The sequence below is a fragment of the Corythoichthys intestinalis genome, chromosome 9 (assembly GCF_030265065.1).
Source record: "Corythoichthys intestinalis isolate RoL2023-P3 chromosome 9, ASM3026506v1, whole genome shotgun sequence".
Taxonomy (NCBI): domain Eukaryota; kingdom Metazoa; phylum Chordata; class Actinopteri; order Syngnathiformes; family Syngnathidae; genus Corythoichthys; species Corythoichthys intestinalis.
In genome coordinates this window covers 57540517-57568388 of record NC_080403.1, presented here as the reverse complement: position 1 = coordinate 57568388, position 27872 = coordinate 57540517, and the positions used below count along the sequence as shown (strand labels likewise).

The 27872-nt window shown below is 39.8% G+C and overlaps 1 protein-coding gene across 7 annotated transcripts in view; it reads left to right on the top strand.

Annotated features, from left to right (window-relative positions):
* ppfia4 (PTPRF interacting protein alpha 4) overlaps positions 1-27872 on the top strand; it is a 199125-nt gene that overhangs the window by 113552 nt on the left and 57701 nt on the right. For 6 of the 7 annotated variants that reach the window (XM_057845717.1, XM_057845721.1, XM_057845715.1 and 3 more), the window contains 5 exons: positions 10085-10186; positions 10349-10513; positions 14109-14183; positions 18280-18351; positions 24052-24273. In XM_057845717.1, the coding sequence (XP_057701700.1) occupies positions 10085-10186; positions 10349-10513; positions 14109-14183; positions 18280-18351; positions 24052-24273 (636 nt within the window). Of the gene's footprint in view, positions 1-10084; positions 10187-10348; positions 10514-14108; positions 14184-18279; positions 18366-24051; positions 24274-27872 lie in introns of those variants that run through there. The other variant, XM_057845723.1, reaches the window with a different exon arrangement.

Sequence of the window (27872 nt, the reverse complement as noted above, 5' to 3'; positions counted from 1 at the left end):
GATTTGAGGGCATTTTGGGTTCACTTTCTGATGATATTGGATCACTGTCTGTTGGTCTTTTGATATTGGGTAACATCCTGTTGCTATCGGGTCACTTCCTGTTTCTTTGGGGGCCTTTTGGGGTGACTTCCTGTTGCTATCAGATCCCTTCCTGTTGATTTGGGGGCCTTTTGGGGTCCCTTTGAGGTGATATCGAGTCAGTTTCTGTTGATATCTTCACTTCCTGTTTAATTTGGGGCCTTTTGAGGTCAATTCTGTTGATATTGGGTCCCTCCATGTTGATATCGTCACTTCCTGTTGATTTGGGGGCATATTGGGGTCATTTCCTGTTGATATCAGGTCACTTCATGTTGATGTTTTCACTTCCTGTTGACTTGGGGGCATTTCGGGGTCATTTCCTGTCGATATCGGATCACTTCCTGTTGATTTGGAGGCCTTCTGGTGTCACTTCCTTTTGCTATTGAGTCACTTCCTGTTGCTATCAGGTCACTTCCTGTTGATTTGGGGGCTGTTACAATGGTGAGTTATTTATGCTTTTGTTCAGGTATGTTTGTTTCCCTTTTACTTTACTTTGTATTGGTTTATGTTGTGTTTTCATCTGTATTTTTCTTTTGAAGTAGTTTCCACCTGTGTGATCAGTGAGGGCCTCCACAGCTGGAACCAATTCACCATCAGTCAAATATCCAATCATCTGTTTGTCCTTCTACTATATAAGTTTAATTGTTTGCTCTGTTTACTTTCTGATGCCCCCGGGTGCCAGGATAGAAAAAATCATAGCTAATCTGTATCCACTGTTTACTAATCTGTGGGTACAGTTTTCTAATCTGTACCCACAGATTACTAAACTGTACCCACAGATTAGTAAACTGTACCCACAGTTTACTAAACTGTACCCACAATTTAGCAATGACCCGGAAACAGTAGTCGACAGACTCGACAATGTTTAGCGAGTCCAAACGCAGAGGGACCGACCGAGCAACCATCTGCACCATTTGCCCTTGGTGAACAAAGGGGTTTTAAAAGGTAACTATTGCACGTTTTCTTTGGTAGGCGTCTTTCAGGTGTCATCAATCAATATGGCATGTTGTGTTTGCACATTTTCTGTGCTGCTGTCGTGTCCGTGCGTGCTTAATTCAAGTAGTGTTCATTTGTCAGTTAGCTATTTTTAGTAGCCGCATTAGCGGCTACTAAAAATATTGATTGATGACACCTGCAAATGTAGACGGCTACCAAAGAAAATGTGCAATAGTTACCTTTTAAAACCCCATTTTAGTAATCTGTGGGTACAGATTAGTAAACTGTGGGTACAGATTGCTAAACTGTGAGTACAGTTTAGTAATCTGTGAGTACAGTTTAGTAATCTGTGAGTACAGTTTAGTAAACTGTGGGTACAGTTTAGTAAACTGTGGGTACATATCAGTAATCTGTGGGTACAGATTAGCTATGTTTTTTTAATTTTTCTACCCTGCCACCCAGGGGGCTCCGTATGATGCTACTGCAGTACTTCTCAAATAGTGGGGCGCGTCCCCCTGGGGGGGCGCAGAGCGATGCCAGGGGGGCGCATGTGACCTCGGGGAACATGCATTTTTTGTTTTTTTGCCGTACTGGAATAAAGTGCACTTGCACATCCACTCAGTAGGTGGTAGTGGCGCTCTCATTTTCAGAGTGCGCGCAGTATTTTTGAACTAAGGAAGAGCACTCAGCACACACAGAAAACAGATATGAAGAGCAGTGTGCCACCGCCGTTTTCCGACCGGACTCACTCACGCAGCGACCCACTGTCTTGTCCGGTTCTCACGTCGCCGCCCGAGAAGTGCCATTTTCGGCTTGGGATCGGCACAACGACCGCCCTCACCTACGGTTCTACCTCGGCCGCCGAGAATGCGCTTTTTTCGTGCCGTTTGCCTTTTAGCTTTGACTTTTAATATAGTGGGTGATGAGGAAAGACCACTGTTTACTGTGTCTAAAAATAATTATAGCGGACAGCCAGAAGCCAAATCAATTAAGACGCCACTTAAAGACATTAGACCCCAATCTCATTGATAAGCCGCTTGATTGTTTTTCAGTGAAAACGTGGCGAATATTGCCAACAATTGTCCTGCTTTGTCAGTGTTATATCAGTAATCCACTGAGCATTGTTAGCATGCTCATTGAAAAATAACTCCACACCATTGCAAAGGAGGTAAATACTGTGAGCCGCAAAAATAAAAGCTGTCCTGTCCAAGGACACTTTTTTTTTCCTTTTATTCAGTTTTGTTTTTTCGGTCAATTTTTTTGGCATATTGTCCTCATGAGTGAATGTTTCTAATCAATTTTAATTTGTTATTATTTACTGATTTTATTACATTTTATTTTTCTGTATGGTCAAAAATGTACCTTGAGTGTATTTTTTACAGTTTGGATGTGACTTTTTTTTAAATTCAGGCAAATTGATGCACGTCAAGTCTTCTCTGTTACAAACAAAACAATGTTAATAAAGTTATACTTTATTATAAGTTGATCAATGTTACTTTTTCTCTTTATTAGAAAAAAAAGGAAACAATGTTAGGCAGATGCGTATTTATAATAGTAATTTTATAGACAAATGATACTATTTACAGTGGCGGCAGAGAGTTTGGGGGGGGCGCGAAACATTTACGTCTTCCTTGGGGGGGCGTGACAGAAAATAATTGAGAAGCACTGTGCTACTGGATCGATTCCCGTCAATCTGGGGGCATTATGTGGTCGCTTCATGGTGATATCTGGGCACTTCCTGTTGAAATGGGCACTTCCTGTTGATTTTGGGGCATTTTGTGGTCATTTCCTGTTGGTATTGGGTAACTCCATGTTGATATCATCACTTCCTGTTGATTTGGGGGCGTTTTGGGGTCACTTTCTGATGGTATTGATCACTTTCTGTTTATATCGGGTCACTTTATGTTGATATCGTCACTCCCTGCTGATTTGGGGGCCTTCTGGGCTGACTTCATTTTGATTTTCGGGTCACTTCCTGATGATACCGGATCACTTCCTCTTGTTTTTGGGGGTCCTTTTTGGCCGACCCTTGGTTTATATCTTTAGGATATACGGAGTAAGTGAATGAGGTGAGTTCATATGATGTACAATAGGTTAAACTCCCTGATTTGGCAAGCTTTCAGCAAATGAGAAACACACAAATGCACACACACCCTCAAAAGGTTAAGCACTTTCATGAAAAAACACAATTTGGATTGCACACAAATGCACTGCATACCAAATACACCCACAAAAGGTTAAGCACTTTCCTGGAAAAAAAAAAATCATTTTTTGGATTGCATTTTTTTTTTTCAATCCAACTGCACTCCAATCTCTCTCACTCTCTTTGCGCGCGCACACACACATTTTTTTTTCATCCTTTAATCCCAAACTGCTTAAGGAAGCGAAAGGGAGCAATCCTTTTACAATGTCTGGGCTCAGCAGCGCTCGCTATCTCACAATGTGGTTGGAGGCAAAGTCCCCGGAACCTTCTCTCTGCTCGGCGCGATATACCCTCTGACAGATGTCGACGCGGCCTCGTCAGCCGGCTACGCTTGTTGTGTAGTAGAAGAAATATTCTTGGATTTTTCCAAGATCGCGTCTTTTGAAGGGGTTAGGATTGCATTGTGTAGATGGATGTTTTTTATGCCAGAGGGCTCTTGTGAAATTCAATCAAGATTATAACTTTCCGTTATAACTAGTTAATAGATCATTAGTAAACTGTGAATAATAGTAATAATACAATAATAATAATAAAGATACAAATAAAAAAAAGTAAGTAAATATATGTAATATAAATATATATGAATTTTAAAATATATATAAAAATAAAATAATTACAAATAAAAACAAATGAATAAATAATTAAAAATTATATATATATAATATAAGCAATCATAATAAATTATAATAATTAAAAATATACATAAAATAATACAAATAAAAAGAGAAAATAATTATTTTATATGCGTATATATGTAAATATATATATATATATTTTTTTTTTGATTTATAAAATGTGAAATTAAATCAAGATTTTGGTAACACTTCATAATAACTTTCCCTTACAACTAGTTAATAGATTAATTACAATAATAATGATAAATTATACTAATTAAAAATATAAAGATAATTATTAGAAAATATGTAATATATATGATTTATAAAATATAAATAAATAAATAAGATACATAAATTATATATATGTGTATATATAATAAATTCTAATAATATAATAATTAAGAATATAAATAAAAATATAGATTATATATAATATGATTTATAAAATATATATAAATAAAATGAATGAATAAATAAAAATTCATAAATAATATAATAAATAATAGAAATTATAAATCATAATAATTAAGAATATAATTAAAAATATACGATTTATAAAATATATATAAATAAATAAATTAAAAAATATATATATATATGAATAATACACAAATAATATAATATATAATAATAAATTATAATATTTTTTTTTTTTAAAGAAAATAAATATTTTATATCCATATATATATATATGCATATATATATGTTTATAAAATTGTGAAATTAAATCAAGATTTTGGTAACACTTTATAATAACTTAATAACTATTAATAGATCATTAGTAAACTGTGAAGAAAAATAAGACAATAATAATAATTATTTAAAAAAATAATAAATAGAAACATAAAAAATATATGTAATATGTATGATTTATAAACGATAAATAAATACAAATAATTCAGAAATAATATAATTAATAATCATAACAAATTATAATAATTAAGAATATAATTGAAAATAATAAGAATAGAAAATAAATATAATATTTATAAAATATATAAATAAATGAAAAATGAATAAATAAAATACATCTAAATAATACATAATTAATATAATAAATAATAATAAAAATCTATAATTTGATTTATTGTTGATTTGTTAAGTATTTGTTAAGTTTGTTTAGCATTTAGTATGATGCATTACAGATATAGTTCATATATCATCAAAAAGCTGATGGTTAATGAGCAATAAATGATTTGTAAACTATCTCAATGAATTATACCAACACCCTATAAATTAGCATCAGATCATAAATGACTAATGACTTGTTAAGTGTTTGTGAAGCATTTATAATGATTCTTTATGGAATAAAGGACTTGTTAACTGTATGTCAATAATTTATACCCATGATGTATAAATGAGTAATATACCATTAACAAGCTGTTAGTAACATACTAACTAATAAGCCTATAAGTACAGTAATACTTTACTAATAAGCCTATAAATACAGTAATACTAAATATATGAACTCACACTTACCAGATCATTGTTAATAGTTTGCTAACAATCTACTAAACTTTGAAGAACAGCAAATTTGTTGAACAAGTTCCAGATACAAAAATTTGATGTAATATATAAAATATCAAATTTTGTACCTCAAGATTGTTCTACTCATAGGCCTATACTGTGATCATTCAACAAAACAACTAATAAGAGCTTGTTTTTCTGTTTATAAGTTGTTTTGTGGAATATCCTAGAATGATTTTCCTGTATTGATAATTGTTGTATCGCCATATCGTGAGATCATCGTTATCATGAGACACCCAGAGGTTCCCAGCCCTACCAATATTCTATCACATTATTACAAATATCTTCAAAACTCAACATCCGGTTCTCTCTTCAGAAGAATAAATAAATGCAGCAAGCTATCATTGGACATGTTCATAACGCATATTCTGCTGAAATGGGAGCTGTAAATCTATATCGCAGTATATAACAGTTGCTAGACTCGATGACTTCATGACCTGAGAAGGATGGCAGGTCACATAAATAAATCATTACAATGTAGGGGTAAGGATGGGTGGAAAGGTTGAAGGAAGGTTAGAGTTAATTTAAGATCTGGGCAAATTCCAGGAATTGATTGCGTATATTTGTACATGTAAGCGCACACGCGTGTGCGTGTCCCGGGACAAGGAGGAAAACATAAGCCTCTTGATATTGGATTGGACGAAGGCCACAAAAGCGCAGTGAGAAGGAACAAGGCACTTGAGTAAACAGGCCCTAATCTGGATGGGTTGGATTAAACTACAGAAATGAATCAAACTTCCATCTATTACTAGAAGTAACCATTATGTTGTTAGAACTGAGGGAATTTTTACCTTTTAGACAGACTGCCGGAATCGCGTCAGCCGAATCGCCGGACCCGGGCCGGCGGGACCCCGACATCCTGGCTAAAAGGCCAAACTCCACGCGTTCACCTTAGTCTTAACCCCTTGTACTGACTCCATTTTGAAAGCTTGAAAAAGGCTTCGAAGCGCAAGCTGACAATTTATTCAGGTTGACAACAATCAATCGGCAAGGCGAAACAGAAACAGACTCAGGCGAGGCGGCAGACTCGTTCTAAGGTCACCATATCACAAGTCAACAAAATGTTCCCAAGAAAAATGACCACTATTAGTGAAACATTCAGTCTTTTTGAAGGCTCTCGCGGGGCGGGCTGTGGGCAGAAGATGGGTGTGTTTGGACGTTGTTTTGGATTATGGTCTGTTTGTGGATTGGACTGGAGGATTCGGGAGTTACTGTTGTCAGGGCAACCAGAGTTGTGGATGTTGAGTGCGGAGAGTTCACTTCTCGGTCAAGATTTCCCGCCATCTGTTCTGCACTGTCCGGAAGAACTAATTGTCAGTTGCATGACGCACGCGTTGGGCTTCCGTGATAAGAAGGCGTCATGTATCTCTTATGCCCTATAATCTGCTTGTTTTCCTTAAAATATAAGTGCTATTTATCTTATATTGGGTGTGTTATAGTTATAAAAACAGTCGTAAATACAAGAAAAGATCCTATTCCCTGATTAATTATATTAAATGTGTTAGAGTAATATAAACAGTCAATCGGTAAATACAAGAAAAGATACTATTCCCTTCACCTCCCATGCTGTGATGATGGTATTTCTAAATTGTCTTTTTTGAGGGATTTTGATGAGTGATGCCACTCCAGCTCCATTGTTGTTTTGGTTATAGAACATGGAAAACGAAAGTTGCAAGCAGAAATGCGGAAGTACAACAGACACTTGTCTATTGCAGATTTTGTTTTTCACCAACCCCACACAAAACGTCAGTCATTTCAGTCATTTGAATCTCCAATTTTTCCTCCTTTTGCAGTTTTAACTACAATTACAATAACCGATTTCAACTTTCACCAACCCAGTACTTCTCAAATAGTGGGGCGGGCCCCCCAAGGGGGGCGCAGAGAGATGCTGGGGGTGGCGCATGTGACCTTGGGGAACATACTTTTTTGTCGTACTAGAATAAAGCGTAATTGCACAACCACTCAGTGGGTGGCAGTGCCGCTCTCATTTTCAGCGTGTGCGCAATATTTCTGAACCAAACAAGAGCACACAGAAAAGAGCACTGGAGATATAAAAAGCTTAGACAGGGAAATATGACTAAGCGTATGTAGCATTTCGGTTTTGGCTTTGACTTTTAGTACAGTGGGAGACGAGGAAAGACCAGACGATTGACTTTGTTTGAAAATGTTCGCAGCGGACAGCTAGTGCCAAATATTGCCAACAATCCTCCTGGTTTGTCAATGTTACATCAGTAAACCAGGGAGCACTGTCAGTAGAGATGTCCTGATCCGATATTTGGATTGGACCGGACGCCGATATGGGCAAAAAAGTGCGCATCGGTATCGTATCGGCCGACCCGAAAAAATTCCGATCCAGACTTCCGATCCAGTTTTTTTTTTTTTAAAGTCCGGTCCGGTTTTTCCAGCGCACCGATTTACATAATCCATTCCAGTTATTGCTTCGGTTTCCCTAGAATCCGGTCCGCATTTCACGGCACACCTTCAACACACTACATTACCGTCTCCCAACTTACCGAGAGACTTTATCGGTAAAAATGTCAGCTGTGTGGGATCATTACACCTTAAAGGACGACAAAGACGAAGAGGCAGAGTGCAACATATGCCACAATAAAGTCAAGCATGGTAGTAAAGCTGTAAGAAGTTGTAATACAACCAACCGAATCAAGCATTTAGCGAAATACCACCACAAACAATACGAGGAGTATGTTAAGAAAACCGAAGACAAAAAGAAAGGTCCTACGCAACTAACACTGGCAGAAACTTTTGCTATGCGTGACAAACTGGCACTCGACAGTCCCAAAGCCCAGGGAATAACAAGAGCCATTGCCGAAGAATTCATTCTGGATGACGAGCCATTATCTCTCGTGAGTAAAGACGCACCGTCCAACACTTAGAACCACGGTACAACATGCCCAGCCGTCATTACATCCTTGAGCGTTTCGGCCGTGGAAGATTCGAGAACAATTCACAAACATCCAAATTCCGATTATTGAGATATGTCAAGTAAAGTGGAACTAATACACGGCGCGGTCTTCGGGACGCAATGAGAAATGGACCGCATTGCGTCCCGAGAGTAAACATTATGCTTGTCATAGACCCGGGTAATGCATATGCTCGACTCGCGGCTTTAGCTCAACTCATGCCACGGGATAAAAAACACAAGAATACCTGACTGCTGCTGACAGCCGCTACAAACTACCTCAACATCGTTTTACTGTAGATAATAGATATCATATGTATATAGAACTAGATGCAAAATTACAGACTTGACGGCGTCAGCAAAATTAAACAGCCGCCATCTTAAAGCAGGAGACTTCCCTAGTAGGCTGTTGTGAACCTTCCAAGCGAACCTAATTAACTTTTTATGTAAAATACTCCTAAATCGGCAAAATCTTGACTTGAATCTATCTTCAAAACAGTTTTAAACTTTCACATGTCGAAAGTAGACAGAAGGGAAATTATGGAATAACGGGAGCAATTTTAACAACTTAGTTGATTCGCAAAATTAAATGAATTGAATGTAGTTTAAAGCTGCTGATACAGAATGGGGACTTGAGTATTTTATTTACTGTTTTAAAATTTTAACTTGATACTGAAATAGTCATTTATTTAAACCTGAGAGGCTTTTTATACAATTATTGTAACCAATGCACGAAACATTAAAAGCATCTAATAGCTTGGGGGGTTTGTTGGATTTTCCACTGAGGTTGTTGGTGTGTTTTGCTTTTTTAAGACAGTTTACAATATTATTTGCACGTTTTACTGACTGACTATGCCATTTCTGTTTGTTATTTATAATTTTTTGTGTTTGTCACTGAATAAACAGGTCAGTTTCTTGTGCCCAACCGTTGTGTGCAATACTAAAACCTTTTTCAACATGAGTCTGACAACTAAGTAAGGAGGCTAAATAACTTTAAACTTTAACACATGCTCAGATAGGCCGGTATCGGTATCGGCCAGAATCGGTATCGGATCGGAAGTGCAAAACAATATCTGTATCGGATCGGAAGTGCAAAAACCTGGATCGGGACATCCCTAACTGTCAGCATCGTATAAGGTGGCATACCAAGTTGCTCAGTGCAAAATAACCCTACACCATAGCAAAGGAGCTGATACTGCCAGCAGCAAAAATAAAAACTGTCCCTCTGTCCAATGAAACTGCCGTTTTGTTCTATTATTTTTTGTTTTTTCGGTCTAATTGTTCGACATATTGTCCTCATGAGTTAAAGTTGCGAATCAATTTGAATTTATTATTATTTATCGATTTCATTACATTTTTATTTTTCAGTATCAAACGGTCAAAAATATCTTGAGTATGTTTTTACACATTGGATGTGTGTTTTTTTACGCTTTATTGTAAGTTGATCTATATTACTTTTTTCACAATGTTCTGCAAAGATGTACTTATATGATTTTTATATCGAAATGATACTACAGTATATACTTACAGTGGCGGCAGAGAGTTGGAGGGGGGGCGCGGAATGTTTACGTCTTCCTGGGAGGGGGCGTAACAGAAAATAATTGAGAAGCACTGCACCAACCCAACACAAAACATCAGTCATTCCAGTTATTTGAATCTCCAAAATAGTAACTATTTTGAATTTTTACATTTCATGTAGCCAAAATCTACGTCCCATATGTCTATACCCAGATGCGCTCAGGTTATAAGATGTTGACGAGGGATACAATATTAACCTCAGATGCACGTGTGTGTGTTATGTAGGAGTTCGCCACCCTTACCAAGGAGCTGAACATATGTCGAGAGCAGCTGCTGGAGAAAGAGGAGGAAATATCGGAGCTGAAAGCTGAAAGGAACAACACCAGGGTAAGTGCGGGTTCGCGTCCGTGTGTTTGCTCGCTTGCATGTCAGATTGATGGTAATCTTTATGATTTGAAGTGACTATACAGTATGTAGGTGAGCACATCTCTACATAACCATTTAGGTATTACAAAAAAATCTATGTGCGTGCTTGCTGTGTGTACGTAGCTGCTTCTGGAACACCTGGAGTGTTTGGTGTCTCGTCACGAACGCAGTCTTAGGATGACGGTTGTGAAGAGGCAGGCCCCCCCGCCATCTGGAGTCTCCAGTGAAGTCGAGGTCCTCAAAGCCCTCAAGTCGTTGTTTGAACATCACAAGGCGCTGGATGAAAAGGTGAGTATCGTCCAATGTGATGGAAGGCTGGGACAGCAGAGCGTAGATAAACAGAGAGCCTTAGTGGTAACCCGCTCAGGTGTTGCTGTACAAAAAGTAGAAAATGTTAACTGATTAATATTTGAAAACACCGCCTGAGTCAACTTCATTGATGAGAACAGCAAGGGTATTGCCTACTGCTTGCCAAATATTAAACACATACAGTATATACAGTGCCCTCCATAATTATTGGCACCCCTGGTTAAGATGTGTTTTTTAGCTTCTAATATTTTTTTTTTAATTCAAATAATATGGGACCTTAATGGAAAAAAAGAGAAAAATCCAACCTTCAATACAAGTGCATTTATTTAGTAGGGAAAAAATCCCACATCAATAATTTTTGACATCAAATAATGTGTGTCACAATTATTAGCACCCCTGGTGTTAATACTTTGTACAACCCCCTTTTGCCAACAAAACAGGGTCTGGGCACGGAGATGGCCATGGGAGGAGCTTGATTTTGTGTCTGGTGAACCATTTCTGTGTAGATTTGGCCATATGTTTAGGGTCATTGTCTTGCTGAAAGACCCAGTGACGACCCATCTTCAGCTTTCGGGCAGAGGGCAGCAGATTTTGATTTCAAATGTCCTGGTATTTCAAAGCATTCATGATGCCATGCACCCTAACAAGGTTCCCAGGGCCTTTGGAAGCCAAACAGCCCCACAGCATCACTGACCCACCCCCATACTTCACAGTGGGTATGAGGTGCTTTTCAGCGTGCGCATCTCAATCTTGGTCTCACACAAAAATACACACGGTCCCAGGCTTCAACTGGGACCGTGTGCTTTGGTCAGATGAGACCAAGATTGAGCTTTTTGGCAACAAACACTCTAAGTGGGTCTGGTGTGCCACGAAAGATGCGCATGCTGAAAAGCACCTCATACCCACTGTGAAGTATGGGGGTGGGTCAGTGATGCTGTGGGGCTGTTTCGCTTCCAAAAGCCCTGGGAACCTTATTAGGGTGTATGGCATCATGAATGCTTTGAAATAGCAGGACATTTTAAATCAAAATCTGTTGCCCTCTGCCCGAAAGCTGAAGATGGGTCGTCACTGGGTCTTTCAGCAAGACAATGACCTTACACAAATGGCCAAATCTACACAGAAATGGTTCACCAGACACAAAATCAACTCCTCCAATGGCCATCTCAGTCCCCAGACCTTGTTTTGTTGGCAAAAGGGGGTTGAACAAAGTATTAACACTAGGGGTGCTAATAATTGTGACACACATTATTTGATGTCAAATATTTTTTTTCTTTAGGTGGGATTTTTTCCCCACTGAATGAATGCACTTGTATTGAAGTTTGGATTTTTCTCTTTTTTTCCATTAAGGTCCCATATTATTTGAATTTTTAAAAAAATATTAGAAGCTAAAAAACATATCTTTTTCAGGGGTGCCAATAATTATGGAGGGCACTGTAGCTGTACTGTTTTGCTTGGGTCATTTTTGTGAATTGAAGTAGTATTTATTCAAGTAATGTTTACCGTATATTTAACATATATACTGGCGTATAGGTCGCTCCCCTAGTTTGTGGTTCGAAAAGTAGGTGTTTAAGGAAGAACCTTGTATAAGTCGCACCACAATGGGAGATTTCTGGGCCAATTTTTGGACCAATTTTCGATACCAGCATGATAAATTTTTGATTATGTATTGATTGTAGTTTTAGTTAGTAACAACTTTCATACATAGTAACAACTAAGTACACAACACAAATAATGACAATGTGGTAAATATATGAAGTTTCTAGTTATTGTTTCTTAAAGGGAACCTCGGACTTAAAGACTCGTAGGCTCTAATACGCCATAATTGTCTTCTTTTACTAAAATACGTTATTAGAAACACATATATTATTGCCATTGATCTACAAATCTATAACATTTACTACATGTTTAACCTACGGAGGGCATAATGTTTTACGCGCGCAATACATGCTGCATTAGAATAGCTGTGCTAGTTAGCAAGTGAAGCTAGTATGACGACTGGCAAGATTTTGTCACATTCTGCTGCTGGTCAGATTGTGTGGTTACAGAGATGTGGGATGAGTTCCCAACATTGTACCTGCATCCAATTCCAGCTCATCAGCAGTGTCTTTAAACCGATCCTAGGCGGCTTGCCGAGATATTGACTTGCTGCCATTTGACAGTTTGTATATACTTTTGTTGTCTTTTCAGTTGCTTTTCCCTTTAAGATTTTACCGCACAGAGACAGACTAACGCATGTTGGTTGGGATTGCTTTATAAGGAAAATCCTGACTTTAACTTCACATTGAAGTATAGTCCTGTGGTTTACGTGCTCGTCTGTCGCACGTGAAACGCGGGTTCGAATCTCGCTGGAGACTTTCATTTGCTTTTGCTGCTCGTTTTGTGAAATATCGACAATGCTGTCCTGCTCATCGCTTTTCCACTGGGGTTCAAATTGGAAGGGCAGAACCGGCGACATTCTTATGTAGCTAACGAGTGACACTGTGGAAGTACGGCAGTGATGTCACTGCCAGAGTGCATTCTGTCATCAACAACAATGGTAACCTATTAGTTAAACAAATTTTTCAAATTTTATAAAAACGAAAACATTAAGAGGGGTTTAAATATCAATTATTATAACTCATACTAACATTTATCTTTTAAGAACTACAAGTCTTTCTGTCCGGGGTTCCCTTTAATGGCCTCTTCTTCATCATCATGGACGGAAGCCCTCAAATTCCTGTTTTTGAGTGCCCTTAATTTCCTGCCATCCCTCCCATTTTAAACTGATTGGACATCTATAGCTGTCCGTGGCAGCCAATGAACTCATTTTGCTGCATTTCAGTAGAATAGAATAGCCCTTTATTGTCATTATGTAGTTGTACAATGAAATTGTGGAGCATCTCCCTTTACGGTGCAGGATAAGTTAAGATCTCGAAAGGGACTTGCAAGTATAAAAGTATAAAATCTAAATAAATATAAATATAAAATATGTATGCAAATAATCGAAGTGAAGTAGCAGCAGTTTGACAGTGAAGGCATTGAATATTGCACGTTAATATTGCACGTTATTTACTTTTTATTTTCAGTCACTTCCTTTTCGGGCTTTAATGGGTCCCTTCGTATTGTTTTTCGGGCATTTTCAGGTCACTTCCTGTCGATTTGGGGTTACTGAAAAACGAGGGACTCGAGAATGTCCCCAAATGAAAAGGAAGTGACTCAAAATCAGAGGGAAGTAACCTGTAAATGCCTTAGAATGAGCCCACAAAACATCGACGGTGCTAGATGTCCAATCCAGTCAAGATAATTGGATGTCTAGCGCCGTCAATAGCAGCTAGTGAGCTAAAGTAAACACTGTTCTAATGGATGATTTGGTAGCAACCGGCTAGTCCTTTTTTTTTTTTTTTTTTTTTTTTTTTTAATTGTGACACCTTTTTAAAACGATATATTGATTCTTGGTGGGAGCATATCGATAACCTTTTGGCTTACGAAATATTGCGATATATTACCTTTTCGATATATTGTCACACCACTATTGTAGTGCACGAAAAATAACATCCTGTAAGAAATTGTGTCTGTTGTTTTGTGTGTTGGTCAGGTGCGTGAGAGGCTTCGCGTGGCCCTGGAGAGAGTATCTACCCTTGAAGGACAGTTATCAGCGACCACACAAGAGGTGAGATGATTGATAATGTAGGCCACTTGAAAAATCCATCTGGTGTGAAAACCTCCGATTCTTATCCCGAGCTCAGTGTGTGTCATGATGTCACCGTTCATGTCGATCGCTATCTTTGGTACAGAACAGGGGTATTCAAGAAATCATTAAAGACGTGCAGTCAAGGTAAAGATACACGATAATATCGGTCACCGATAATTATCGGCCGATAATGGCAATTATGACGTCACACAGATAATCCAGAGAATAAAAAAATTCAACCGATAATGCAATCCGATAATTATATACTTGATTTAGCCTCCAAATGTGCGCAACCGAAGAATTCAGCACGCCGCCTCCTCAACCCCTCCCCTCTCTGAAGCCCCTGAGGGAGGAGGAGTTGAGCAGGTGGAGTTCCACGACAAGAAGCAGTCGTATATTATGGCGGCTGTTACTAAAAAAACGACGCTCACGCCATATGCGAAACTTGCACCGCAGAAGTTCCACGAGGCGGAAAGAAAGCGTCCTCATTCAACACCACTAACCCAGCAGCCATGTAAAACTGCATCACAAAGATTTTTGGAACGAATACGAGGCTGCTGCTAGCGGGAATGCTAAAACTATTGTAAACACAAATCAAGCTAAACTACAGAGTCGGGTTGTTTGGGAAAGAAGCCCAACGCGGGTGGTAAACTCGCATCTAAGGCTAAACACCGGCACGACTCGAGACCGATAGTCAAGCGAAAGTATTCATTTATTTAAAGAAAGTTTGTAGTGTTTACTTTGTAATCTCCGTATTCGCGGCTATTTTTAACTCAAAGTTGCAATTTCTGATCGGTCGGAAAATTTGACAGAACACCGGGCACTTGAAGAGGGGACAAGGAGCATGTCACAAAATGCAAGCCACCTACATGTTAAAATGATCCCAGTATTTGAAATAATACGAAACACAATTTTTACTAACTTCCTCGTAAGTCCCATGGTCCCACAGTAGTAGGGCTTGTTTTGGCCGATATCCACTGGTGAATGGGAACCTTTTGAAACCAAAAAGGCGCACACGCCTCTACCTCTTACAGCAAGATTTTTCTGCAGCCGTTTGGCTGGTGTGATGCGAAAAATAAACATATTAATCCACAAAATCAGCTGAATCCTTAGTCATTCTCATACAACAGTAAGGCTGTATAGTGAAGAGGACTCCTTCCTCCGTACACGTCACAGCGCCCTCTTTCTCATCTCGAGAAAGTCACTCATTTTCATGGCGCGGGATTCAAAAAACTAAATAAATATAGCGATCGCTTCCATACACCTCCAAGCGGTCCATTTCATTCAGGAACATAAAATACATGAGCATAAATATTATGAAATAAACATGCTTTTTCATGTCACAGGCACTTTAAGGTTGACAGATGTTTAGCTGGCCGATATATCGGGCCTGTATTACAGGATAATTGTTATGTTCGCTGTTTAGGTAATGAGTATTCTTATGGATGTCAACCGATATATGGTGTTTATTTCAAAATCGGCCGATATATCATCGATATAATAAGAATAATGGTTATGTTTACTGTTTGGGTGATGATATTTCTCATGAAGATAATCTGATATACTGGCCAGCCGATATATCCGGCCCGTATAATACGATAACTGTTGTGTTCGCCGTTTGGGGAATGAGTTTTCTTATAAAGCCCGACCGATACATGGTCTTTGTTTCAAAATCGGCTGATATATTGGTTCTACATAATAGGATAACGGTTATGTTCACTGTTTGGGTGATGAGCTTTCTATTCAAGACCTTGTGTATTGTCTTTGTTTCGAAATCTGCCGATATAGCGCCGATATGTTTCCAATATATAGCAAATATAATAAGATAGCCTTTGGGTGATTGTATTTCTCATGAAGGTCAACCAATATATTGGCCGACCGATATATCGGGCCTTTATAACAGGATAAGGTTATGTTCACTGTTTGGGTGATGAGTTTTCTTTTAAAGGTCAACTGATATATTCTCTTTGTTTCAAAATCAGCCGATATTTTGTCGATATGTAGCCGACATAAGAGGATAACTGTTATGCTCACCATTTGGGCACTGATATTCCTCATGAAGGTCAACCGATATATTGCCCCACCGATATATCGGGCCTGTATAATAGGGTAACTGTTCTGTTCGGTGTTTGGGTGATGACTTCTCTGATAAAGGTCAACCGATATATTGTCTTTTTTTTTCAAAATTGGCCAATATATAGCCGATATGTTTCCAATATATAGCAAATATAATAAGATAGCTTTTGGGTGATTATATTTCTCATGAAGGTCGACCAATATATTGGCCGACCGATATATCGGGCCTTTATAACAGGATAACGGTTATGTTCACTGTTTGGGTGACGAGTTTTCTTTTAAAGGTCCACTGATATATTGTCTTTGTTTGAAAATCAGCCGATATTTTGTCGATATGTAGCCGACATAAGAGGATAACTGTTATGTTCACCGTTTGGGCAATGATATTCCTCATGAAGGTGGACCGATATATTGGCCCACCGATATATCGGGCCTGTATAATAGGGTAACTGTTCTGTTTGGTGATTGGGTGATGACTTCTCTGATAAAGGTCAACCGATATATTGTGTTTTTTTCAAAATTGGCCAATATAATAAGATAACTTATGTTCACTGTTTGGGTGATATTTCTAATAAAAGTTGACCGATATATTGACTGGCCGATATACAGAATCGGCCCTGTATAATAGGATAACTGTTACTGTATGTTCGCTGTTTGGGTAATTGGTATTCTTATAAAGGTCAACCGATGGTCTTTTTTTCAAAATTGGCTGATATATAGCCGTTATAATAGGATAACTGTTATGTTCACTGTTTGGGTGATGATGTTCGTTAACTCTGATTTTATTGTCTTCGTTTCAAAACCTGCCGATACTGTATATTACGGATAATAAAATAACTGTAATGTTCACTGTTTGCGTATATTATATTTCTTACGAAGTTCGACCAATATACTATACTGGCCTGCCGATATATCGGGCCTGTATGATAGGCACGATATATTGGCCAGCTGATATATAGGGCTTGTATAACAAGATAACTGTTATGTTGGCTGTTTGGGTGATGAGTTTTCTTATAAAGGTCAACTGACATATGGTCTTTGTTTCGAAATTGGCTGATATATCGCCGATATATGGATGATATAAGAGGATAACTGTTATGTTCATTGTTTGGGTGATGATATTTCTCATGAAGGTCGACTGATATATTGGCCAGCCGATATATCGGGCCTGTGTAATATGATAACTGTTACGTTCCCTGTTTGGGTGATGACTTTTCTTTTACTGGTCAACCGATATATTATCGTTGTTCCAAAATCGGCCAATATATAGGCAATATGAGAGGACAACTGTTATGTTTACTGGTTGGGTGATGATATTTCTCATCAGTGTCGACCAATTTACTGGCCTGTCGATATATCGGGCTTGGAAACAAGATAACTGTTATGTTGGCTGATATATGGTCTTCCTTTCAAAGTCGGCCGCTGTTTTGCCAATGTATAGCCAATATAATATAACTGTTATGTTCACTGTTTGGTATTTCTTAGAAGGTCGACCGATATATCGGCCAATACAATAGGATAACTGGATGATGATCTTTATTAACTCTTATTTTGTACCAGTGTTACAAAAAGTAGTAGAAGAAAAATCCTAGTAGATGCACTTATATGTGTTTCAATTGTCTTTCATAATCAATGTGCTTTGAAAAAAGTTCATGAATAATTCATAGTAATTAATAATTCTTAAAAGGAGTATCGGCCTCAAATGTCAGCTTATGAAATGGGCTTTAGACATCGGTAATCGGCTGATTTTTTTTTTTTTTTTAATCTGTATTCGCATCAGACTCTCTGATAATAGGTTAAGAATTGAAAGGTTCTGTATGGATCCGGATGTAGAAGACATTGGATTTCTGAATATACTAATAACAGGCTCAGTCAAAGCAGAGTGTATGAGATTCATAAGAAGGTTTAACTTTGCGGCTCTTGACAGCTTAGCTTTTGGATGCACTCAGAGAAGAATAAAATATAACTTTGATGTTTTTTTTTCCGTTCTACATTACAGCTCAGCATGGTGAGACAAAGGAAGGACGGTGACTCAGTGGAGCGGACCGACGGATCCAAACCTCCATGGAAGGTCTTCCTGACTGTGTGATTGTTTTTCTGCTCTGTGCTTTGTTTTATGACAGCCTGTCTTTCAATCACACCACATCACCTCCGTATTATTCCTACTTTCATTTTCTAATAGCGGACACAGGTTGAAGTCAATTGGACGTCTATCGTTGTCAATGGCAGGCAATGAGTTCATTTTGAGTCACTTCTTTGCCATTTTAAGTGAAGGAATTTGCCCCTCCCCTGACCAAGCCGGGGAAACAGCGACAGCCGAACCAAAATGGTGTTCCGCCGGCACCGCTCCCGCAAGTCGGCCAGGAGGGGCCAATATTCCGCGCGTTATTAACCCTTTGTACTGACTCCATGTTCCAAAAGGTTGAAGAAGGCTCACCGAAAACAGGTTGACAATTTATTCGTCGACAATGGTCAAAAACAAGGCAAAAACAGACGACGGAGAGACAATGCTGGATCCAGGGTCGGCAAAACAACGGCCACATAGAAATGTTCCCGAGAAGCGACAGTTGTTATCTAAATGTTCGGCCTTTTTGAAAGCTGCGGTGGAGTGGGCCGGGCCTAAGGCGTGGCTGGGTGTTGTCTTTGGATCATCCCGCTGTGGCAGATTTGGTGGGTCACGTTTGTGCGTCACCCTTCGTGGCTGGGATGTGGTTGCCGTGGGGACCGACGCAGGTCTTGACGTCCAAGGCGCCCGGGCTATCAAGTTGTTGGTAGGGCAGGAGCGTCCTGACTCCTACCGGAGACTTGATGACGTTCTTTCTTCGCTTATCAGGCGAGGGCTGATAAGCCGGTCAACTTTACTGTGTCAAATGGCATGTAGTATCATCTCCCTAATTGCTTTACTATAAGAAATGTGTTAGACTAATGTAGACAGCTATATATGGTGTCTGCGAGAAAGGTACCTATTCCCTTCATAAGATACTCACGGGTCACTTCCTATCCATTTTGAATCATTTCCTGTTGATTTTTCAGGCATTTCTGAGCTGCTTCCTGGTGATTTCGGAGGGCATTTCCAGGTTACTTCTTGTTAATTTGGTGTCACTTCCCGTTTTTGTGGGGTCACTTACTTGTTAAGTCATTGGCTGTCATTGACTATGTTAGACGTCCAATCCTTCCTTGTAATTTTCAATCAATCAATCAACTTTATTTGTATAGCACATTTAAAAAATCCGCCATGGAGACCAGAGTGCTTTACATACCATAAAACAGCAAAATAAGTTAACTTTCAAAGATAAAACAAACACAAAAATAAAATAAACTGGCCTGGCTACTTGGTCTGAACACCATGACTTCAGTCTTGCTGTCATTCAAACTTCAAAAATTAAGTGAAAGCCATGACTTTATATGGTTGAAGCATTCAATGAGTTGACAGAACATGCCATTTTGTGCCATTGGAAAATAGATCTGACAGTCATCAGCATACAAATGAAATAAAACACCATGTTTCCTAAAAACAGAACCAAGAGGCAATAAATAAAGCAAAAATAAAAGAGGGCCGAGGACAGATCCCTGGGGAACCCCGTGTGGAAGCGATGGCTTTTTGGAGATAAAAATACCCATTTTCACAGAAAAACTCCGTTCATTTAGGTACGACTTGAACCATTCAAGAGCGATACCTTGAATACCCACACTGTGTTCGAGACGAGAAATTAAAATCTTATGGTCTACGGTATCAAATGCTGTACATAAATTTAAAAGAACTAAAACAACAAACTTGCCAGAGTCTGTTGACAAAAGTATATCATGTGATACCCTTAAAAGTGCCAACTCAGTGCTGTGTAGGGATTTTAATTTTAGGTTATTTGTGTGTCACTTCCTGTACATTTTGAGGCACTTTCTGTACATTTCGGATCAATTCCTGTTGATTTTAGTGCTTTTCCGGGCCACTTCCTGTTCATTGGTCACCGCCTGTTGATTTTGGGGCATTTCCAGGGCACTTCCAATTGATTTCGGGTCACTTCCTGTTGGTTTTGGGGCAATTCGGGGTCTCTCCTTTGTTAATTCATTGTCTGCCATTGATGGTGCTAGACGTCAATTCTATTTTGACAGGGAGGAGGCGCATAAACGAAAGTGACTGCCGACGCAAATGTAAGCCAAGTGCAATTGTGCACAAATCTCTGGTTTTACGGGGTTACTGTCGAAAATAAAAGTACGTGATTCTTCATGTACAGTACGAATGAGCTTCAACGTGCCTGTCAGGTAGAACAACCCCTCAGGTCGTATTGGAACCCCTGGTGAGCCGCTTCTGATCCACGGGCCAATCCCCTGACCTAGATAACACTGTGTTAAATATATGCAAAGACGGTTCTTTGAGGTTACGCTGCCATGTTGTTGTTTTGATGTTTCGCCTCTCTTCGCAACTCAAAAGTGTAGTAGATTCATTAAAAAGACCTTTCTGGACAAATAATCAGACAGGCGACCCATTGGGTACCCTACTTATTTGGCCGCATGATCACGAACACAGAAATAGACATGCAAAAAAACAAAAGGCAAATGTTGGAAGCGGTACAACTAACTCCACCAGGTAGCACATCAAACATAGCAAAGTGACTGAAAGCGCCTAGCTTTTTTCCCTCCCTTTTAATCAAACTGTTAAAGCAGAAGCCAAACAAAAACATTCGGTCCGAAAAAGAGCAATTTGTGATGTTAAAAAGATGAAGAGTTGGCTCTTCGCTGGTGTATTAAGGCATTGGTGTCAAAGGTATTGTCCGCGGGCCAGAATTGAACCAACAGAGGGTCCAATCCGGCACGCGGTGTTTGCTATGCTGGACAGGCATGTTATAGCTCCTTGGTACTTCACTACAAAATCACTTTTATTTTGACGATGGCGTCGTAAAACTGTAGATTTGTGTGATTTAAAGTCAATTCTAAATGAAATTCGTTTATTCCCCCAATCCCAGTCAAAGTGGATTGGACGTGGAGCACTGTCAATGGGAGACAATGAGTTAACAAGGAAGTGACCCAAAAGTACCCCCAAACCGACAGGAAGTAATGTGGAAATGGTCCAAAATCAAAAGGCAGCTACCAATGAACAGGAAGTTGCCCGGAAATGCCTTAAAATCAACAGGAAATGATCCGAAATTTACAGGAAGTGACATTGAGATACCCCATAATGTACAGAAAGTGACCTGTTAGCATCCTAAAATTACAAGGAAGTGAACTGCAAATACCCCAAAATCATCAGGAAGTGACCCAAAATCAACAGGCAGTGACCAATGGACAGGAAATGGCAAAGAAATGCCCTAAAATCAAACTGAACTGAACCAGACCTGCAAACGCCCCGAAATCAGCAGGAAGTGAACTGCAAATGCCCCCAAAACAACAAGAAGGGACCAATGGACAGGAAGTGGCCCAGAAATGCCCTAAGATCAAACGGAAATAAACCGACATATCCAGGAAATGACATTGAGATATCCCAAAACGTACAGGAAGCAACCTGTAGGCATCGTAAAATTACAAGGAAGTGACCTCCAAATGCCCCAAAATCAACAGGAAGTGACGCAAAATCAACAAGAAGTGACTAATGGACAGGGATTGGCCAAGAAATGCCCTAAAATCAGTTGGAAATGATCCAAAATGTAAATGGAGAGTAATTATATAGCGCATTTAGCTACATTGTTACAATGCCCAAAGTGCTTTACAGTACCACACATTTAACCTTTCACACACAAATTTCACACACCAATGCTGCTGCTGCCATGCAAGGCGCTGCCAACCCATTGGGGGCAAACTAGAGTTCAGTGTCTTACCCAAGGGCACTTCTACAGTGGGCAGTCTTAGCAGGGAATCGAACCGCTGACCCTTCGGTCCCAGGACAACTCGAGCTTCCAACTGCGCCAAGACCGCCAAATGCACAGGAAGTGACATTGAGATACCCAAAAATGTACAGGAAGTGACCTGTAGTACCATAAAATTACAAGGAAGTGATCCAAAATTACCAGGAAGTGAACAGCAAACACCCCAAAATACATAGGAAGTGACCAAAGAACCGGAAATGGCTCAGAAATGCCCTAAAATGAAACGGAAATGATCAAAAATGTACAGAAAGTGACACTGCAATACCTCAAAGTGTACAGGTAGTGACCCGCAAGTACCCTAAAATTACAAGGAAGTGACCCAAAATAAGCAGGAAGTGACCTGCAAATGCCCCAAAATCAACAGGAAGTGGCCCAGAAATGCCCCTAAATCAACAGGAAATGATCCAAAATATACAGGAAGTCACCCCAGAATGCCCCAAAATGTACAGGAAGTGACCTGTAACACCCTAAAATTACAAGGAAGTGACACAAAATTAGCAGGAAGTGACCTGCAAATCCCTCCAAAACAACAGGAAGGGACCAATGGACAGGAAGTGGCCCAGAAGATCAAAGATGCCCTAAGATCAAACGGAAATCAACCGAAATATCCAGGAAGTGACATTGAGTTATTCCAAAATGTACAGGAAGTGACCTGTAGTACCATAAAATTACAAGGAAGTGATCCAAAATTAGCAGCAAGTGAACTGCAAACACCCCAAAATCAATAGGAAGTGACCAAAGAACCGGAAATGGCTCAGAAATGCCCTAAAATGAAACGAAAATGATCAAAAATGTACAGAAAGTGACACTGCAGTACCCCAAAGTGTACAGGTAGTGACCCGCAAGTACCCTAAAATTACAAGGAAGTGACCCAAAATTAGCAGGAAGTGACCTGCAAATGCCCAAAAATCAACAGGAAGTGGCCCAGAAATGCCCTTAAATCAACAGGAAATGATCGAAAATATACAGGAAGTCACCCCAGAATACCCCAAAATGTACAGGAAGTGACCTGTAACACCCTAAAATTACAAAGAAGTGACACAAAATTAGCAGGAAGTGACCTGCAAATCCCTCCAAAACAACAGGAAGGGACCAATGGACAGGAAGTGGCCCAGAAGATCAAAGATGCCCTAAGATCAAACAGAAATAAACCGAAATATCCAGGAAGTGACATTGAGTTATTCCAAAATGTACAGGAAGCAACCTGTAACCATCCTAAAATTACAAGGAAGTGACCTGCAAATGCCCCAAAATCAACAGGAAGTGACCCCAAATCAACAGGAAGTGACCAATGGACAGGAAATGGCCCAGAAATGCCCTATAATCAAATGAAAATCAACCAAAATGTACAGGAAGTGACCTGTAAGCATCCTAAAATTACAAGGAAGTGACCTGAAAATGCCTCAAAATCAACAGGAAGTGACCCAAAATTAGCAGGAAGTGACCGATGCACAGGAAGTGGCCCAGAAATGCCCTTAAATAAACGGGAAATGCTCCAAAATATACAGGAACTCACCCCAGAATGCCCCAAAATGTACCGGAAGTGACCTGTAATACCCTAAAATTACAAGGAAGTGACACAAAATTAGCAGGAAGTGACCTGTAAATCCCTCCAAAACAACAGGAAGTGACCATTGGACAGGAAGTGGTCCTAAAAAATGTCCAAAAATCAAATGGAAATGATCGAAATGTACAGAAAGTGACACTGCGATACCCCAGTTGAGATCTAATTGGCATATATCTGGCCTGCTAAGTGCTAACCAAAATGAGTTTGACACACCCGATCTAGGTCATCCGTCTTTGTCTATGTTATCTATGTTTTTGTCATTAACATATGAAAAACTACACCACACTATCTGTTTTCGATGCCTGAATGTACTAGCGTGTCTATTAACTTCATGTCCGCATTACAGAGACTGCCTAACGGCTCCATCGACGTTCATGACGACGGCGGCCGTGCGTCCGAGCTTCAAGAGCTGCTGGACAGGACCAGCAAGGAACTGGCCCAGACTCGCGAGCACTCGGCCTCCCTCAACGGCCGCGTGGCCGAGCTGGAGGCCGAACTCGCCAGCGCGCGGCGGGAGCTGAGTCGTAGCGAGGAGCTGTCGATCAAACAGCAGCGGGAGCAGCGAGAGGTGAGCAGCGCCGACATAAAATCTATACGTTTTTGTAACGGAAGCGACGTAAGGTGCAAGGTAACGCTAAAAGGTTAATAAAAGCTAATTTACGGTGGTTCGGGGGAGGCTAATAGCAATCAATCCCATTAAAGTTGTGATTAATGAGTGCGGAACCTTGATTTTCCGACCTCGAAGGGCTCATTAATCTTGAACATCTGAGATTACGTTCAACGTTCAGGCTAACCCTTACCTGCTTGGTCAACAACGGCAATGAATCGGTACATGAAATGGCAATATTGATGCAAATTGTGGAGAAATTGTGATGGTAGCTTTGCTTTAGTGCTTGGAGTTAATTTGACGCACATAGCCGTCAATGGCATCGACATACATTTATGTCAATGGAGTGTCATGACGTATTTACATTCTGTTGATTTTGGGGTATTTTGGGTCCACTTCCTGTACAAATTGGGTCACTTCCTGTTGATTTTGAGGCATTTCAAGGTCACTTCCTATTGATTTTGAGACCTTCCAGGGTCACTTCCTGTATATAACAAGTCTCTTCCTGTTGATTTTGGGGTCTTTCAGGGTCACTTCCTATTGATATCGGGTCACTTCCTGTTGATATCATGTCACTTCCTGTCAACAATGGCTTCGACGTACATTGGCTTCAATGGAGTGTCATGACGTATACGCATCCTGTTGATTTTGGGCATTTTGGGTTCACTTCCTGTACAAATTGGGTCACTTCCTGTTGATTTTGAGGCATTTCAAGGTCACTTCCTAATGATTTTGAGGCCTTCCAGGGTCACTTCCTGTAGATAACAAGTCTCTTCCTGTTGATTTAGGGGTCTTTCAGGGTCACTTCCTATTGATATCGGGTCACTTCCTGTTGATATCAGGTCACTTCCTGTTGATATTAGGTCACTTCCTGTCAACGGAATTGACGTACATAACCGTCAATGGCATCGACGTAAATTGGCGTCAATGGAGTGTCATGCCATAAACACATCCTGTTGATTTTGGGGCATTTTGGATCCACTTCCTGTGCATATTGGGTCACTTCCTGTTAATTTTGAGGCATTTCAAGGTCACGCCCTAATGATTTTGAGGCCTTCCAGGGTCCCTTCCTGGAGATAACAAGTCTCTTCCTTTTGATTTTTGGGTCTTTCAAGTCACTTCCTATTGATATCAGGTCACTTCCTGTTGATAACAGGTCACTTCCTGTCAATGGTATTGACGTACATAACCGTCAATGGCATCAACGTGAATTGGCGTCAATGGAGTGTCATGACATAAACACATCCTGCTGATTTTGGGGGATTTCGGATCCACTTCCTGTACATATTTGGGCACTTCCTGTTGATTTTGAGGCATTTCAATGTCACTTCCTATTGATTTTGAGGCCTTCCAGGGTCACTTCCTGTCGATAACAAGTCTCTTTCGGTTGATTTTGGGGCCTTTCAGGGTCACTTCCTATTAATATCGGGTCACTTCCTGTTGGAATCAGGTCTCTTCTTGTCAATGGAATTGACGTACATAGCCGTCAATGGCTTCGACGTACAATGGCATCAATGGTGTTTTCATAACGTATAAATATCCTGTTTATTTTGGAGCATTTCGGGTTCACTTCCTATACAAATTGGGTCACTTCCTGTTGATTTTGAGGCATTTCAAGGTCACTCCCTGTTTATTTGGAGGCTTGAGGCCGTCAATGGCTTCGACGTACAATGGCATCAATGGTGTTTTCATGACGTATACACATCCTGTTGATAATGGGGCATTTTGGGTTCACTTCATGTACACATTCGGTCACTTCCTGTTGATTTTAAGGCGTTTCAATGTCACTTCCTGTAGAAATTGTGTCACTTCCTGTTGATTTTAGGTCACTTCCTGTTGATATCAGGCCACTTCTTGTCAATGGAATTGACGTACATAGCCGTCAATGGCTTCTACGCACAATAGTGTGAATGGAGTGTCATGACGTAAACACATTCTGTTGATTTCGGGGCATGTCGGGTTCAATTTCTGTACACATTGAGTCACTTCCTGTTGATTTAGGGGCATTCCAAAGGTCTCTTCCTGTTGATATCAGGTCACTTCCTGTTATCAGGTCACTTCCTGTCATTGGAATTGACGTACATAGCCGTCAATGGCGTCGACGTACATAGGCGTCAATGGAGTGTCATGACGTAGAAACATCCTGTTGATTTTGGGGCATTTCGGGTTCACTTCCTGTACAAATTGGGTCACTTCTTGTTGATTTTGAGGCATTTCAAGGTCACTCCCTGTTGATTTTGAGGCTTGAGGTCTTCCAGGGTCACTTCTTGTAGATAATGGGTCTCTTCCTGTTGGTTTTGGGGCCTTTCTAGGTCACTTCCTATTGTTATCGGGTCACTTCCTGTGGATATCAGGTCGCTTCCTGTTAATGGAATTGACGTACATAGCCGTCAATGGCTTCGACGTACATTGGCGTCCATGGAGTGTCATGACGTATAAACATCCTGTTGATTTTGGGGCATTTCAGGTTCATTTCCTGTAAAAATTGGGTCAATCCCTGTTGATTTTGAGGCTTTTCAGGGTCACTTCATATTGATATCGAGTCACTTCCTGTTGATATCAGGTCACTTCCTGCCAATGGAATTGACGTACATAGCCCTCAATGACTTTGAGGTGCATTGGTGTCAAATGGAGTGTCATGACGTATACACATCCTGTTGATTTCGGGGCATTTCGGGTTCACTTCCTGTACCTATTGGGTCACTTCCTGTTGATTTTGAGGCATCTCAAGGTTGATTTTGAGGCTTTTCAGGGTCACTTCATATTGATATCGAGTCACTTCCTGTTGATATCAAGTCACTTCCTGCCAATGGAATTGACGTACATAGCCTTCAAAGACTTTGAGGTGCATTGGTGTCAAATGGAGTGTCATGACGTATACACATCCTGTTGATTTTGGGGCATTTCGGGTTCACTTCCTGTACCAATTGGGTCACTTCCTGTTGATTTTTAGGCATTTCAAGGTCACTTCCTGTTGATTTTGAGGCATTCGAGGGTCACTTCCTGTTCATATTGGGTCACTTTCTGTTAATTTTGAGTCTTTCCAGGGTCACTTCCCGTTCATATTGAGGCATTTCAGGTCACTTCCTGTTCAGATTAGGTCACTTCCTGTTTATATCAGGTGACTTGGGTTGGAAATAGATTGGAGTGAAGTTTTTGTGCCATTGAAATGAATGGCCATTGGAAACCAATGGGAAATTTGGGCCATTAGAAAATAATGGGTATATTTTTGGCACATTTTGGCCAAACTGTACGTTTTTAGCATAAACTGTGTACCGGTTTACAGGTGCACCCTGTCTTGAATATTTTTTAGGTATTTATGAATGTGATTTGTACAAAAATTGTAAGACAAGTAGCATTTTGAAATTTAACTTTTTTTCCCCCAAAAAACGGCGTTTTTGGGCGAACAGTCACTTTTGAAGAGAGCCTGCATCTCATGAAATTTCCGTCGTTTTGGTGTTCGAACAGTGTCGGTGGGTGCACTACATGCAAGGCTACCATCGATGATCATACTTTTTTTCTTCACTAAAATTCTCAATATTTGCATTCATGTGTTTTAG